Raw genomic sequence first — 17,339 nt, 5'->3', positions numbered from 1 at the left:
CTTTCATTTGGAGGCTATCTTTTTACAAGAAACAAAGATTTTATATCCCTTCTCAAAGGTCACAATCTATGTGCAACAAAGCCTAATTGAATTTGTTTACCAAGTTCACTTGCTAACTCCCACTTGAGCTAAGGAAATCATTCCACACACCGATTTGGTGTTGCTATAGCAAAAAGAGTCAAAACTATAATCATTTAGCCTATGAATTTGAATTATAGTCTGTACAACTTATTACTTTTATATGAAGAAGTCAGGAAGTTTAGTAATAGGATTTAAAGACCTTACTAATACTATTACTACTACTACTAGTTAATGTTATTGAATGCCTATTTCATGCCAGATAGCTTTAGGTTTAATTCTTGCAACCACCCTAATGAGGTAGTCATTATTATTTTCTTCATTTTTTTGGATGTGGAAACAGGTGCAGAGTGATGGAATAACTCAGTTTGCTGGAGATCAGACAGGAGGATGTGATAGAGACAGAATTAAAATCTAGGCAGTAAGGCCCAGAGTGCTCTTTACCACTGTGACTCAAGATCATTTTCATATATAGCTGATATGAATAAGGCATTTAAATTCCTGAATTTTGAGCTATATTATTGAGCGGTATCATTAATCTTTTAAACTGTTAAGAATCAGTTAATTTAATCCTTAGATATTTACTTTTGACAAGTTGGTAGAGTCAACAGAAGGGCTTCCACATCCTAATAGCGTGTGTTCTGGAGTGGCTAAGGTGGAGCTTTCACACCCTTGAAGGAAGGGTATGAATTCCGCACAGGAACACGAGTTGGGGAAACAGTTGTCCTGTAAGAGGCTACAGGGGAAGCTGCAGGGACGATGTAGCTGTTCAGTTTAAGTGGGCGTTTGGATGTGCAGTGGTGGGCTGGAAATCTGCTGGCCCATGGGCTGGAACCGTTTAGTAATAGTTTGCATGAGGAAGAGAAACTTGATTTAACCCAAAATAGCAGTCAAGTTTCTTGTGAAACTTGGTGGCCTAACTTTGTGGATTAGGAAGATTTGGGGATCCAATTCTGCTTTACTTCTACCACAGATTTTTAATTCATATTTATAAAAATATCCTGGATAGGATCTTGCTACATTTAATTTTCTGTGTGATTCAGAAAGGTTGATATGCCCATTTAATTATTAATTAAAAATTTTTTTCTTGACATTGTAAAAAGTACAGTGGAAAGTAAGCTTTTAGAAAGGATTGAATAAAGTTTCATTCAGAATTCACCTATTTGGATGCCGTAGGGAGAACTGATTTGAGGAGGGCGAGTTAGAGGACTTTTGTATTAATGTATGAGGGATGATGATGGCTTGACCAGATTATGGCAAGGGGCAGTTAGACAGGGGTGTATCTTCAGGTATTTTTTTGCATATGGAAGAGGTAGGATTTAACAGTAGATTGGACATGGAAGGGATAAAGGAGAGAAAAGTTCATGATGACTCCCTGATTTCTGACTTGGGTAACTGGGGAGGTAGTAATTCCACTTCTGAAGTATGGAAGAGTGGTGAGGTGTGGGAGTTAAAGTTTGACCTTGGATATGTTAGGGTTACGATGCCTATGAGACATGAAATAGAGTGTAAAGTACTCAGCTAGATATTTACTTCGGAGCTCAAAGGAGAAGTCTCTTTTAGAGATTTTAAGAGTGGTCAGTGTATAGAAATGACACTTGGAACCATGAACATGGGAGATATCGGGACAGAAAGGGGCTGCATGCTAAGGCCTTGCAGTACTTGGAAGTCGTAAACAAGGAGGAATTGGACTGAGAAGGAACAGCTAGTGAGCTGCGGGAAAACCCGGAGAACATAGAACCAACCACAAAAGCCGAGAAAGAGGTACAAGTAAAGACATTTTCAGAGGTATATAAGACTTAGAAAATTCACCTTTTAAGGTAACTTCTTTCCGAGGAAATTACCTAAGGACATATAAGTAAAATAAATGGTAACCAAGAAAGAGGAAGGTATAGGTTATAAAAAATAGTAAAACTAACCTAGAAATTCAGTGAAAATAATCCCCAGAATGATAGCCACACAGCAGGCTCAGGAACTCTTCACTCTGAATTAGGGCAGGAAGTAAGTGTCCTTGAGGATAATATAGTTGCATGGAGTTGATTCTTAATAAATGATTCAATAACAAGTGGGAGAAAAATATCAATGATGTGATAAAGCCCATATAAGGCCAAAAGACAAAAGCACAAGAAAATTAATTATCCAAGTGAGAAGCAGACTGAAATGTGAGCTTGACAGAATGTAACGAAAAAGCATCAATTCTCTATGATGAGATATTTATGAGAGGTATATGTATATTATGCAGGTCGCAGAGATAACCAATAGGAGAACTAAAAATAGCCATCCATTCATCCACATTTGGAGAGGAGTGTGAGTGAGTTAAATATTTCAGAACAGGGAGTCAATCGAAATGTCTAGAATTGAAAATGATGGAAATACCTGCAAAAGAATTGAGAGTGGAAGTGGGCAAACATGGTTGCCAGTGAGGCGTGGGCTAGAGGTGAGGAAGTGGGAGAGAGGAAGGCCTTTGCTTTCCCTGTCAGTCTTTCTGTACTATGTATTATCGATCCTGTACATTGTTCATTTGATGGGGAAAAGGTAATAGGAGATAAGTTAGTTAGGACTGAGTTTGTTCAGCACACACATTGATTATAGATTGCTAGAAAGAGTGTGAGGTAAGAGTTTTGTTCTCCCTCTTTTCCTTTCTTTTTAATTTAAAATGGAATATTGCAACTTATTTATCGAAGGTCATGTTCCAGTATAACAGTGGTTCTCAAAGTGTAATCCCCAGACCAGCAGCATCAACATCACCTAGGAATTTGTAGAAATGCACATTCTTGGGCCCCATCCCAAAACTACTGACTCGGAAATTTTAGGGGTTGGGTTCATCACTCTCTGCTTTTAACAAGCCCTCTAGGTGTTTCAGATGTTTGTTAACATTTGAGAACAAGTGCAGTAGAATATCATGTAGTAATATTATTAGGTTGTAAATTTTATTAACTGTGTATATTTTCTCAAGGAGCCAACTGAAAATATTTTTCTTTGTGGCCTAGGTCGGATGCTGAAACAAGAAGGACTTTGGAAAGATTGACTGAAAAACTTAGTGAAACCCAAAAACAAGAAGTGGTAAGTATTCTTCATTTATAAAAAGTTTAATTTCACATGCAGATGGTAGACAGGTTGGCTGGGCTCATTGCACTCACAGAGAAGTTGAGTAGAGTTTAACTTTTTGGGTGGCATATGCTATTTTGTCTAAAAATATGTTTTACAGCACTTATAAAATGTTCATGAATTTTAAGTATTCAAGTTTGTAGTATTTACAGTGGTAAATTAGAGATAGAATGATCATTTGTTTTAATTATTAGAGTTTTATTATGAATATTTAAAATTTTATTAACTCTGTGATGCTTCTGTAGCTTTTGTTAAATGATATTTGAGAAATACAGAATTTTTGGTAGTGGCCTTGTGCCACTGCCATTAAGTACTTCAGGTCATCTTACATGTGTACACAATTGCTACAGAGACCTCCTTGCTGTCTGTTTTTGTTTTAGATAGTACTAATTGAAAATACCCCTAATTCTTGAGTTTTATTATCTCAGACTCAGATTGTTCACACTCATTATGCAGTGATTTCTTTTAATGAAATCACTATTCTTGGTGGCATTAAGGTGTATAAATAAAGAACATACAGTGTCCATTTCTTTGCATCACCTGTGTGTTTTTTTTTAGGAGAAAAATAACAATAGAAATTGTCACTAAACTGTTGCAAATTGGTCAGTTTCAGGAACAATGTGTATTCATTCATTTCCTATAGTACCTTTTGTCTTTTCAAGACAAGAAAAGTTAAAATGTGTTTTGTTTTTTTTTTAACATATCTGGACATTTCCCATAATTTTTCTCCAGTTGCTAAAATTGTGTTTACAGTTTTGCACATAGCTACTTTAAGTTTATTTTAGAGTTTGAATTTATTGGCTGCATCTGTTAAGAGATGGATATGCTGTATTTTCAGAGATCAGCTCAGTTACTGCCCATTTCAAAAATAAGAATAAGCACCTGGCCCCATAAAAGCACCTTCCACCTGAGTGTTTGGTGTTAATTTCTTTGTGAAGTGCCCCAGAGAGGTGAAGGTACAATGACTGTCTTCTACTGAAGCAGACAAATCTTTGTAGCTCGTGCATGATGGTGTGGTACCTAATGTGTGATCAGGGCATGGGATACTTAATTTTTTTTACATAAAGTCCTATATTTTCCCAGGAACAGCTTTAATTTAGACTGTACTTGTCTAAAATATCAAAAAAGGTCTTTTTTGATATTAACAGATTGGTGCCTTTCTTAATTGCAGTGGTTCACACAGAGAGTTATTATGCCATTCTGTGATTTACATACTCTGTCCACAGAGCTGAGTGCACACTGTTAAGAATGGAGCTCTGGCCCAGGCCGGTTTGGCTCAGCAATTAGAGCGTAGGCCTGCGGACCAGAGAGACCCGGGTTCAGTTCCCGCGAAGGGCATGTACCTCGGTTGCAGTTTGTCCCTGGTCCTGATTGGTCGTGTGGGTAGCAGCCACTCGATATGTCCCTTTCACGTCGATGTCTCTCTTTCTCTCTCTCCCTCCTACTCTATCTGAGCAAAAAATGGGAAGATGTCCTTGGGTGAGGACAAAAAAAAAAAAAAGAATGGAGCTCTGATGTCCTCTATACTTTACTGAATGGTCTTCTGGCTCCTGTCATGAACTCTAGAGTAGAACCTGTCACTTGATAATGAAAACTGCTGAATCTTTTTTCCTTCCTTTTCTTCCTTCCTTTTCTCCCTCCGTCCCTCCCTTTGTTCTTTCCTCCCTCCCTCCGTCCCTCCCTCCCTCCCTCCCTCCCTCCATCCCTCCATTTCTCCCTTCCTTTATCCCTCCCTCCCTCTGTCCCTCCCTTCTTTCCTTCCTTTCTTCTTTCTTTCCTTCCCTCCTTCCTTCCTTTTCTATCTTTATTGTTGAGAGTATTACAGATGTCCCCCTTTTTCCTCCCATTTCCCCCTCCACCCGGTTTCCTCCCCACCCCAGGCCTTCATGGAACTGTTGTCCTTGTCCATGGGCTATTCGTACATGCATAGAAGTTCTTTGGTTAATCTCTTCCCTCTCCCCCCTTCCCTCTGAGATTGTTAGTCTGAAGCTTCTTCTTTTTTCTTCTTTTTAATTTTTAATTATCACAATGTGGCATGCCCATGTAACTGCCGTTCAGATCTAGAAGAATATTGCCAGCATACAAGAAACCCCTTATTTCTCCTCCCTTCACTAGCTCCTTTCTTTTTATTTTAAAAATATGTTTTTGTTGATTTTTTTAGAGAGAGAGGAGGGGAGAGGGAGATAGAAACATTGATGTGAGAAAGAAACATCAATCAGCTGACCCCTGCACACCCCCTACTGGGGATGGAGCCTAAAACCCAGGCATGTGCCCAAACTGGGACTTCTCAGTCCATGGGACGATGCTCAGTCCACTGAGCAACACCAGCTGGGCTCTAGCTCCTTCCTTTTTAAAGGTGACTGTTATTTTGAGTTTTAACCCTTTAGATTAATTTGCCTGTCAGGACTTTATGTAAATGGAATCACTCAGGACATGTTGTGTGTGTGTGTGTGTGTGTGTGTGTGTGGCTTCTTTTGCCCAACATTATGATTATGATATTATGATCTTTCTGGGTATTGTGTCATGTACTAGCAGTTAGTTCATTTTTATTGCTCTTTTATATTCCATTGTATGAATATACTGTAATATATTGTAACATTTTATGATGGATATTTGAATTATTTCGAATTTTGGGCTGTTACGAATAATGCTGCAGTGACTAATTTTATTAATTTAATGTACCTGTGCTTGCATTTCTCTTGGTACATAACATGCTGTGCAGTTGCTAGTTGCCTTCCTATTTTGTAGGTCCTGGAAAGCAGGTTTTCAAAGTGGCTGCACTAATTTACACTCTTCTTGTCAGTGTATGAGAGTCCCTGTTGCTCTTCAGCCTTTCCAACATAATGCTATTGAGTCTTCAGCAAAGCCATCATGCTGGGCGTTTATGGCGTCTCACTGTGGTTTTCATTTGCATTTTCATGGTTACTAATGATGATGGCCATCTTTTTTTATATGTTTGTTGGCTATGGGCTATTTTCTGTTTTGAAATGCTAGCTTGCTTTTTTTTTTTGCTGACTCTTTTATTGGGTTGCTTGTCTTTTTGTTATTGATTTGTGGAAAGTCTTTATATCTTGTACATGAGCATTTTGTCAGTTATATGTATTACAAATATTGTCTCCTATTCTAGAACTGTTTATTCTCCATTTTAAAATTCTCTTAATGGGATCTTTTGTTGATGACAGAAAATATATTTCATTCTCTGTGAAGAAAAATTGCTTAGATAATTTGATAATTATTATGTGTGAGAGGACCTGTTTGCTTTTTATTATAGATTAGGGGCCCAAGCAATCATGGATTACCTCATTATCTGTTACTGAGATATTTCAATGTCTCAACTCTACAGTGCCAGGTTTTAACTGTTTCTGGTTCACTCCAACTCAAAGACTAGGGGATGAGTGGAGGAGTTTAACCCCCTTCCTTGGAAAGGCTCTCAACTTTAGTTTTCCCCCCTTTTACTTCACACATCTGTTAAATACTGTTTAGCTTCTCAGTGTCTCAGCTGCTTTTTCTGAAATAGGTTGATCTTTCTGGGAGAAAGCATGGACTGGCCTCTCTGAGTTTCTTTCTTCTCTTGCATTTGGTCTCATGGTTTTACTTCTTTTTAGACTTTTGTTTAAAATATTATTTCCAGGTTTTTTAGTTACTTTCATTGGAAGGATTGGTTTGAATTATTTAGCCTGTCATTTTTGGAAGTGAAACTCCCTCAATCTTTTTGTGTATATCAGATTTCATTACTAGGTTTGCTATTTCTAATGCATAAGATTTTAGAGTTAATTGGTTGTTGTACGAGGTTTCTTTCACTTCCACATAGGTATACAACCTGTGAGCATGCTTGTAACAAGCGCTGTTCTGTGAGATCCTTGTGCATCTGAGTGTTCTGCTGAGATCCTTGTGCATCTGAGAAGCTATGGGCATATCTGGCTGAACTGTCATGCTGGTTTTTTGTTTTTTTTATCCTCACCCGAGGACAGTTTTGCATTTATCTTCAGACAGAGTGGGAGGGAGAGAGGGAGAAAGAAGGGGCCGCCACCCACAGAGCACCTGGGGCTGGGGACAAACTGTAACCTAGGTAGGTGCCCTTAGCAGGAACCAAACCTGGGACTCTGTTCGGTGGGTCGACGTTCCAACTGTTGAGCCAAACCGGCCAGGGCTGTCATGCTGTTTTTTGACATTGTTAGATATTTGGAATGGTTTGAGTTTGGAATTTGAAAATACTAATTTGCATAGTGCACACTGCATTTGTTAAGCTTCACCTTTCATCATGTTAAAAAGAACCCATAATGAATAGTTATCACTTCAAGTTTATTCTTTCAAATAAAGCTACAAAGTACTATCTATATAGTGAGTGTTAATGTGGGTCTAAAGTGTAACCTCTGAGCTAAAAATTCAGTTAACTAAATTTAAAGAAAGCCTGAGCTCTTTCATATCATCATCACCACTGATTGGAATTACTTTACATCAGATAAAGCTATGATTGCACAACTGGATGTCGCACCTCACTAGTTCGCAGCGCATTGGTGTAATTGGTGTATACACCTTGCTCGTTTACTCAGCTGTCTAATGTGCTCAGCTCATCAGGACACATTCTTTTATATTGTCCAAACCTGGAAAATTGGACACATCTAAATTGTGCCCTGGGCTGAATTGTTCATCTGCCAGTTCCTCACATCAAGTTGTGATGTTACAGCTTGTTTGGTGCTTTCTGTAAATGTGCTTTCAAGTAACGTTGTTCTTAACTGTGCAGAGGGCATCTCAAACCTCGTGTGGGCGCACGTAGCTCTGATTAAGGAACAGTCCTCTATTGCAAAAACTTACACTTGATATTGTCGGGGTCCTGCGGGAGCCAACCAAGTGATGTGTCTCTCTCACGTCGATGTTTTTCTCCCTCCTTCTTTCCCATCTACTCTGTCCAAAAACCAATGAAAAAATATCCTCAGGTGAGGATTAATAAACAAGCAAAAAAAGAAGATATTGTTGAATTTCAGAAGGTATTGCGAAGGCCACATGATGTGTACTTCCAATGTGTACAAGGTTTACTATAGATTGTGTGAGTCACTATTCCAACTGAAGTCAATACCTATATTTATAACTATTTGTCCTATTATGTTGTTTTCGGAATTCACCATAGCGCAGTCAGGAAAGATGTGCTTTTGTCATCTGAGCGTTCAACTCTCAGAGGCTGCAGCTGTTTCCTCTTCCAGATATAAGTTTGGAATAAAATTTCCAAAATGATGCACATTCACAGTGGAAAACTTTTAAATATTGTACAAATATACCAAGAAAAATGAACGACTGCCCCATCTCCCACCAATTTCATTTTCTCTTGGTAACCACTGTTAATCTCAGTTATTGTGTATTATTCTGAGGCAACTGTGTTGAACGTGCGTTTTCTCAGTCAGTAAAATATATCTGGAAAGTTTATAGAACACATTTCTCTTTGAGAGGCAAAAAGTACTGGTTTCTATCATACATGCCACGAACTGATTTGTTAATCCTTTGTGAATCATATATTTTTGTTTGTTTGTTTTTCAAGCTGCCCGTTGGAATGGAAAATATTTTTTGTTAACACTTACTTGTGTTAATAAACAATTAATATTGCATGGGCCTTATACCACAGAGGAAATTAGTTGTCTAGAATTAACCCAGTTTTGCATGACATGAGTGTGTATTAAGTTTCATTATTCATAGAGGAAACAGTCAAGTTTGTTTTAGTTTTCTATAGAAGGGTCACTATTTTCATTAAAAATGTACACATGGATCCAGCTGTTCTGGAAGAGTTGGTTAAGAATTGAAGTAAGTCGGTTGCAGTTTGTCCCCGGCCCTGGTTGGTCGTGCGGGTGGCAGCCACTCGATGTGTCTCTTCACGTCGATGTTTCTCTCTCTCTCTCTCCAATTCTATCTGTACAAAAAATGGAAAAATATCCTCGGGTGAGGATAAAAAAAAAAAAAAAGAATTGAAGTAAGAATTTTCAACCCTGCATTTAGGATAACACGGTTAGTGCACTGATTGCAACAGTAGGATGTACAACATATTTATTGAAATGCATTTGACAACAGCACATACTGTAGGAGATCCGAGGAATCAACATGTTGAAAAGTCAGAATACAGACCCGTAAACAGAAGGCCTTTGCTTTTGCTTTGCCTCCACTCATGAAGGGCTAGCTTTAAAAGCTATTCTAGTCTATATTCTTACTGTACTATTTTTATAACTAAATATGGAGACCTAAGACTTTTCCATAATCTGAGTGGTACATTTAATTGATTAATATGGATCTCTGATAAAAATTTGTTTTTTAATTGGAGCTAGTTAGTATTTTTTCTTTAGGTCTCAGAAATGGAAATGAACATGAGGCATGAATGAATGCAGTCTGTAACATAGTTCTTATAGTTGGGAATTATCATTCCATAGTGATAAAGGGATGCTGTGTCATTAGGTACAGACCCCAGGCCCTTCTGTGCACAGCTGTGTTTACTTGCTCTTCCTTTGATCTCCTGAGTCTAGAAAATGGCATTGGGATCCATCCAGTGGTCACCTAAGAGTCACTCTAGATCTCTTTCTTCATACCACACCTCCAGTCCATGATACAGTCTTGCCCGTTTTATTTCTGAAATCTTGTTCAGCTCTGTCTTCTGTCTAATATTTCTCTTCAGGCGCCATCACTTCACTGAGCTCATGGCAGTGGCCCCCATAGCAGTTGGTCTCCTTTCTCCTACCTGTGCCCTTTCTGTGCTCCTGGCAGTAGCCAATTGATGTTCTAAAACTGTCATTATAGTGAATTATTCTTCTGCTTTTAAAAATAGTCCCTGAGCTGCCCTGACTGGTTTGGTTAGAGCATTAGCCCTTGAACAGAAGGGTCATGGGTTTGATTCCTGGTCAAGGGCATGTACCTGGGTTGCAGGTTCGATCTGGTCGGGGTCGTGTGGGAGTCAACCAGTCAATGTCTCTCTCTCTCATATTGATGTTTCTCTCTCTCTCTCTCCCTTCCTCCCTTCCACTTCATCAAAAAATCAATGGAAAAATATCCTTGGGTGAGGATTAAAAAAAAAATTCTCCCTGAGCTGCTTCTGTTCCAAATTTCTTACTGTAGAGTAATTATTACTGCCTTTAGTATGTCTTTCTCTCTGTGCCTTGAAGTTTCCAAACTCATTTCTACACTAGGGTCTTTGCACTGGCTTATCTTCCCCCCTCCTCCAAATTTTTGCATCACTGACTCCGTATGGTTATGCAGGACTCCAGTGAGATGTCATCACCTTGAGAGAGGTCTCTCCCCTGCTCTCCTTTTCGTTACGTAATTGATAGCAGGTAGCATACTAAATACACTGCTCTGTATTTTGCCATTTTTGCTTAATATAATTTTGAGATTTGAGACTGTTCCACATTAGCATCTAATGAGCTTTCTAATGCCTTTTAATATTTAAAGCATTCCACTGAATGAATGTTTCATAATTTATTTAACCAATCTCATGTTGTTGGACATTTAGGCTGTGCCAGTCTTCTGCTTTTACACATAGCACTGCAGTAGATGACCTTGTACACGTGCCATTTTTTCACATGGGAAAGAAAATTGATAGAATAAATGTCTAGAAGTGGATTTACAGCATTAAAGTCTATGTGCATTGTAATTTGTTACATATTGTTCAATTTTATAATTAGTATTTTAAATGTCCTCTTTTTGCACTTTTATCTGAGATATAGCATTTATCTTATCCTTTTCCGAAAAGGATGAAAGGTGACTTACTGTAAAATTAAACTGTGTTGAAATTCTGTTAATTCTAACTAGCCCCTAATATAAGAGTTTCTTCCTCCCTTTGGTCTCAGATCCCCATACTCCTCCCCTTGTCACCCCTGTCCCTAACAGTTTTTCCCATGTGTACAGGGTTACCTGAGTAGAGATGACATTTTCCAGTTTCTGTGTGTGGCTAAGTTGACCATGTGACTAAGCGTGAGTAAAAGTGATGCACGCCACTTCTGACTTGTCTTCTTGAAACCAAAGCTGCTTTGTCTGGAAATTTCTCACTCTCTCTTCATGTGGGTTGAAATGAGGTGTGCACTGACCCAGCCTAAACCATCCAGGTGAGGATACCAACCCGGGGAATAGTGGAGCAACAGATGGAAGCAACCTGAATCTCTGAATGACTTTTGGGAGCAGAGTGGCTGCCAGCTCTGACCTTATTTAAGTTGCTCTGTATTTGATCTCTTTGAAAGAGCCTAGATGGTACCCTAACTAATACAGAAATGTATCATAGAAACAAGTGAGAAAGGACAGAAAACTAGGATTATTCAAATATTAGGTCCTTGGTCGTTGCCGACTTAATTGGAGTTGTGTGACTCAGGGTACTGGCAGTAGAAAAAGTGAAGTATTTTGATCATATTGATCTGTCTGGATGATTGGGTTTGTACAGCTACTTTGGTGGAACTATTATAATTTTACCACTGTTGGAAATCATAAAATACTTTGCATGTTCATTCATTTTCAGTCATGCTAGTAGTGTATGTGTGTGTTTTATTTTTCTGAATAGTGAATATAATGTCTATTTATTTTATTACTTAGATTTTTCTTCAGACTTGAATAAAACAGATCAAGAATATATTGGTTTTCCCATGTTCCATGGATGCATGAAACAGTAGTTGTGCTTAGCATTTTGCGGTTCACTAAGTGCTTCTCTCTTTCAGTTAAGATAAATTCCAGTAGTAAATAACTGACAACCTCCAATTAATAGTGGCCTTAAAAAGACAAAATTTATTTCTCTCTGTGGAAAAGTTGTAAGTAGGGAGTTCAGGGTACCATGTGGTGCTCCATGTACTGACCTACAATGAATAAGGGATTCTGGCCCTTTCTGTCATGCATCTTACTTTTCTGCTGTTATGGCCTCAAGTTCATGGTCTCAATGGCAGCACCTGTGTACCAGGCAAGATGGAGGAAGGACTGAGTATGAGAGCAAAAGGCACCTACGTGCTGGGTATGGATGGTTCTTGAAGTGGTCACTTGACACTTATGTATGTATCCCAAGTGACATGGCCAGCGAGCAGCTCAACAGGCCAGAGAATGTATTGTTCATAGTTAGCAGCCACCAGATTTCCTTTCTACAGAAGAAAAGAAGGTAGGGGAGTAGATATTGGAGACAACCATTAGTTTGTACCATGTCATCTATATGTTTTGTCCCACTACTACTATACTTTTTGATCCACTCTACTCTATATGGCAATCAGGGCAAATTATTTCCCCCATTAATGGATGATGCTATTGATTTTTTAAACCATATTAAATTAGTTGAACAGCTGAAATAGTGCATGTTTGATTTAGGAGTCTGAGCACAAGGCCAGTATGTGGCACAACAGGGAGTAAGGAGATGATCATCTGTCACTGCATCCCAGCGAAGCCCAATACCAGTGAAAATAATGGTATTTTGAAATAGAGAACCAAATTCTATGGAGTGGTTAGACATTTTGTGGATGGAGTGGAGAATGTGTGTGTGTGTGTGTGTGTGTGTGTGTGTGTGTTTCTTGTCGGACTGTCTAGCTTATTTCTTGGGTGAAGATTTATTTGAAAACAGATTTAAAAATTGCATTAGTGCCCTGGCCCAGTGGCTCAGTTGGTTGGAGTGTCATCCAGTACATCAAAAGGTATCGGGTTGATTCCTGATCAGGGTACATACCTAGATTGTGGGTTCCATCCTCAGCCAGGGAACTTACAGTAGGCAACCGATTGATGTTTCTCTCTCTCAAACAATAAACATGTCTTCGGTGAGGATAAAAAACTTAGTTATCTGTGACTCCATATAAAATTACTCTGAACTTACTGGCTTCAAGCATTCATTATCTGACAGTTTCTGTAGGTTAGGTCCAGGCCTGGCTTAGCTGGCTCCTCTGGCTCTAGGTCTCTCACAGGCTGCAGTCATTGCACATCTTGCCTGGAATGGATTTACTTCTTAGCTATTTAGTTTCTTGTAGAACATTGGAGTGAATTATCAGTTTGTCATGACCTGTTGGTCAGAGGGCTCTTTTGCTTCCTTGACACGTGGCCTCTCCACAGAGCATCTCACAACGTGGCAGCTTGTTTCAGCAGAGCAAGTCAGCAAGAAGGCAGGAGAGGGCCAGCAAGAGAGCATGTTAGTAAGGTGGATGTCACAACTCTTTGTAACCTGGTTATGGAAGTGACATCTCATCACTTGTTCTGTGTTCTGTTTACTAGAAGGAAGTCACTAGGGCCAGTCCACACTCAAGAGGAGGAAATTACACAAGTGCATGAATACCAGGAAGCAGGGACCACTGAAACCTCATCAGAGGCTGCCTAACACAAATATTATTTCAAAACTGCGAGAGAATCATCAATACAGCAACTCTAAATCATCACATGTCCTGGCTATGGTGGTGAAGTAGATAATGTCTAAGTAATTTTAGATTTTGATTTCAGTATTTGGTTACTTGAACTGCTTTAATTTTGATAGGGTGTTAATAAGCACAGTCTTCTCTCCTGAAATATAGTTGTCATCCAACTCATTGAATTAAATTAGAGAAATCTCACCTGCTTATTCAGTGTCGTCCCTAATAGATGTTAACTTATTAGAAGGCAGGTTCTGTGGATACAGCTTGTGTAGTGCTGCATCCTGAACCTCTACCTAGCATACTAACTGGAACAAATTAGTATTTGTGCATGCTTACTGAATGAATGCATGAAAATGGACCCGGAATTACAAAATGCTGCTGGAAGTGGAGACCAGTACCGGGCTCATTTTTCTCACTAATCAGTTATGTGGTCCTGTATTAATAACTGCATCAGTGATTCATGTCTTTTGATTCAACAGTTTTACTTAAAAATTGTATCTTTAGTTTACAAAAATAATCTTATATGGGAATGTTTGTCACAACACAGACTAGTAAAAATAAATAATTGTTATCCCATTATCAATATGGAATTATTTTAATCAATTATGGGAGACTATGTTAAGAATGAATATGTAAAATTTATTTATTGTCATGGATAGCTGTCCATGGTATGTAACAGAAAAAAATTTATAAAACACTATGTGAAATACCCAACTTTTGTTAAAAAAAAAATGGATGTGTGTTTGATTAGTCATGCACATATATGTAGAAAAAATTCAGAAGGTATACAACCAAGATACTTAACATTGTCTTTCTCTTGATGGATGGTATTAGCAGATTATTTTTATTTCTTTTTATCATTCTGTATTGTTTATTATTAATTGTGGTAGATACATACAACATAAAATTTACCGTCTTAGCAATTTTGATTCAGTGGTATTTTATATGTTCACATTGTACAAACAAATCCAGAACTCTTTTCATCTTGCAAAATTGAAACTATACCCATTAAGCAACAAGTCCCCATTCAAGACATCAAAACCTTCCTAGGCCTGTTGCCTCTGGCAACCACCATTCTACTTTGTCTCTATCTATGTGTTTGACTACTCTAGGCACCTCCTTACTTAGCATAATGTCTTCAAAGTTCATCCATGCTATAGCACCTGTAGAATCTTCTTCCTTTTTAAGGCTGAAACATATTCCATCATATATATAAGCCACATTTGTTTTATCTATTTACCTATCAATTGACACTTGGGTTACTTCCATCTTTTTTTTTTTTTTTAATGTCTTTATTTATTTTTTTAAATTTTATTTTTGTTACAGATGTTTCTCCTTTTTTACCCCATTGACACCCTCCTCCCCATCCCCACCGCCCCGTCCCCGGCTTTGTTGTCCATGTCCATTGGTTATGCATACATGCATATAAGTTCTGTGGTTTATCTCTTCCCACCCCCCACCACTCCCACTTCTGAGAGTTGTCACTCTGTATCCTATTTTCGTGTTTCTGGGTCTACCCTATTCCTCAGACTGTTATATTGATTATATTCCATATATAAGTGAGATCATGTGGTATTTGTCTTTTTCTGCTTGGCTTTTTTCACTTAGGATAATACATTCCAGGTCCCTCCATGTCATCTCAAAAGATAAGAGAGCTTTCTTTCTTACAGCTGCATAGTACTCCATTGTGTATATGTACCACTGCTTTTTTATCCATTCGTTGACTGAGGGACACTTGGGCTGTTTCCAGATCTTAGCTATTGTAAATAGTGCTGCTACGAACATGGAGGTACATATATTCTTTCTGATTGGTGTTTCAGGCTTCTTAGGGTATATTCCTAGAAGCAGAATCACTGGGTCAAATGGAAGTTCAATTTTTAAATGTTTGAGGTAACACCATATTGTTTTCCATAGTGGCTGCACCAGTCTGCATTACTACCAGCAGTGCACTAGAGTCTCCACACCCTCGCCAACACTTGTTTGATGATTTGTTGATAGCAGCCATTCTGACAGTAGTGAGGTGATACCTCATTGTTGTTTTAATTTGGATCTCTCTGATGATTAGTGATGTTGAGCATTTCTTCATATGTCTCTTGGCCATTTGTATATCCTGTTTGGACAGGTGTCTGTTCAGCTCCTCTGCCCATTTTTTAATTGGTTTCTTTGTCTTTCTTTTGTTGAGTTGTATGAGTACTCTATATATTTTGGAAATTTACCCCTTATCTGATGTATCATTGGCAATGATGTTCTCCCATGCAGTGGGTTCCCTTTCCATTTTGATGGTTGTTTCTTTTGCTGTGCAGAAGCTTTTTAGTTTGATGTAGCCCCATGTGTTCATTTTTTCCTTTGTTTCTGTTGCCTTAGGTGATGTATCAGTGAAAATTCTGCTGCATATGATGTCCAAAATTTTGTTGCCTACATTTTCTTCTAGAATTTTTATGGATTCACGGGTCACATTTAAGTCTTTTATCCATTTTGAGTTTATTTCTGTGTATGGTGTAAGTTGATGGTGTAGTTTCATTTTTTTTTTTGCGTGTAGCTGTCCAATTTTCCCAACACCATTTATTAAAGAGGCTGTCTTTACTCCACTGTATGCTCTTGCCACCTTTGTCAAATATTAATTGAGCATATTGCCTTGGGTCCATTTCTGGGTTCTCTGTTCTGTTCCACTGATCTATATGCCTGTTCTTGTGCCAGTACCAGGCTGTTTTGATTACAGTTGCTTTGTAGTATAACCTGATATCTGGTATTGTGATCCCACCTACTTTGTCCTTCTTTTTCAAAATTCCTGTGGCTATTCGGGGTCTTTTTTGGTTCCATATGAACTTTTGAAGTATTTATTCTAGTTCTGTGAAATATGTCGTTGGTATTTTGATGGGGATTGCATTGACTCTATAGATTGCTTTGGGTAATATGGACATTTTAATGATGTTACTTCTTCAAATTCATGAACAAGGTATGTGCTTCCACTTTTTTATATCTTCCTGTATTTCTTTTTTCAATGTCCTGTAGTTTTCTGCAAATAGGTCCTTTACTTCTTTGGTTAAGTTTATTCTTAGGCATCTTAATTTTTTTGCCACGATGGTAAATGGGGTTGTTTTTTCAGTTTCTCTTTCTGTGAGTTCATCATTGGTGCATAAGAATACCGTCGATTTCTTGACATTAATTTTATATTCTGCTACTTTGCCAGATTCATTTATTAAGTCTAGTAGATTTTTGATGGAGTCTTTAGGGTTTTCTATGTATAATATCATGTCATCTGCAAATAATGACAGTTTCACTTCCTCTTTTACAATTTGGATCCCTTTTATTTTTTCTTCACCTCTGATTGCTGTGGCTAAGACTTCCAGTACTAGATAAGAGTGGCGAAAGTGGACATCCCTGTCTTGTTCCTGTTCTTAAGGGAAATGTTTTTAGTTTCCACCCATTGAGTATGATGTTGGCTGTAGGTCTTTCATATATGGCCTTTATTATGTCGAGATATGATCCCTCTATTTTGCACATTGCTGACCGTTTTTATCAGAAATGGATGCTGGATTTTGTCAAATGCTTTTTCAGCATCGATTGATATGATAATGTGGTTTTTATTCTTCATTTTGTTTATGTGGTGTATCACATTTATTGATTTGAGAATATTGTACCAGCCTTGCATCCCTGGGACGAATCCCACTTGGTCATGGTGGATAATTTTTTTGATGTATTGCTGGATCCGATTTGCTAGTATTTTGTTCAGGATTTTGGCGTCTGTGTTCATCAGGGATATTGGCTTGTAGTTGTCTTTCTTTGTAGTGTCTTTTTCTGGTTTTGGAATTAGAATTATGCTGG

General features: G+C 38.2%; 1 protein-coding gene across 5 annotated transcripts in view; it reads left to right on the top strand.

Moving 5' to 3' along the window:
• Window positions 1–17,339, top strand: part of CEP128 (centrosomal protein 128) — a 381,990-nt gene that overhangs the window by 49,130 nt on the left and 315,521 nt on the right. For all 5 annotated transcript variants that reach the window (XR_004961115.1, XM_036274522.1, XM_036274511.1 and 2 more), the window contains one exon: window positions 3,069–3,141. Coding sequence is in view for 4 of the 5 variants with exons in the window: in XM_036274522.1 (XP_036130415.1) it covers window positions 3,069–3,141 (73 nt within the window). In the remaining variant the exon portion in view is untranslated. The remainder of the gene's footprint in view (window positions 1–3,068; window positions 3,142–17,339) is intronic.

This window comes from Molossus molossus, unplaced genomic scaffold (genome assembly GCF_014108415.1).
Source record: "Molossus molossus isolate mMolMol1 unplaced genomic scaffold, mMolMol1.p scaffold_m16_p_1, whole genome shotgun sequence".
Lineage (NCBI taxonomy): Eukaryota > Metazoa > Chordata > Mammalia > Chiroptera > Molossidae > Molossus > Molossus molossus.
The sequence above is the reverse complement of the archived record's forward strand: the minus strand, read 5'-3'. Positions and strand labels throughout refer to the sequence as shown.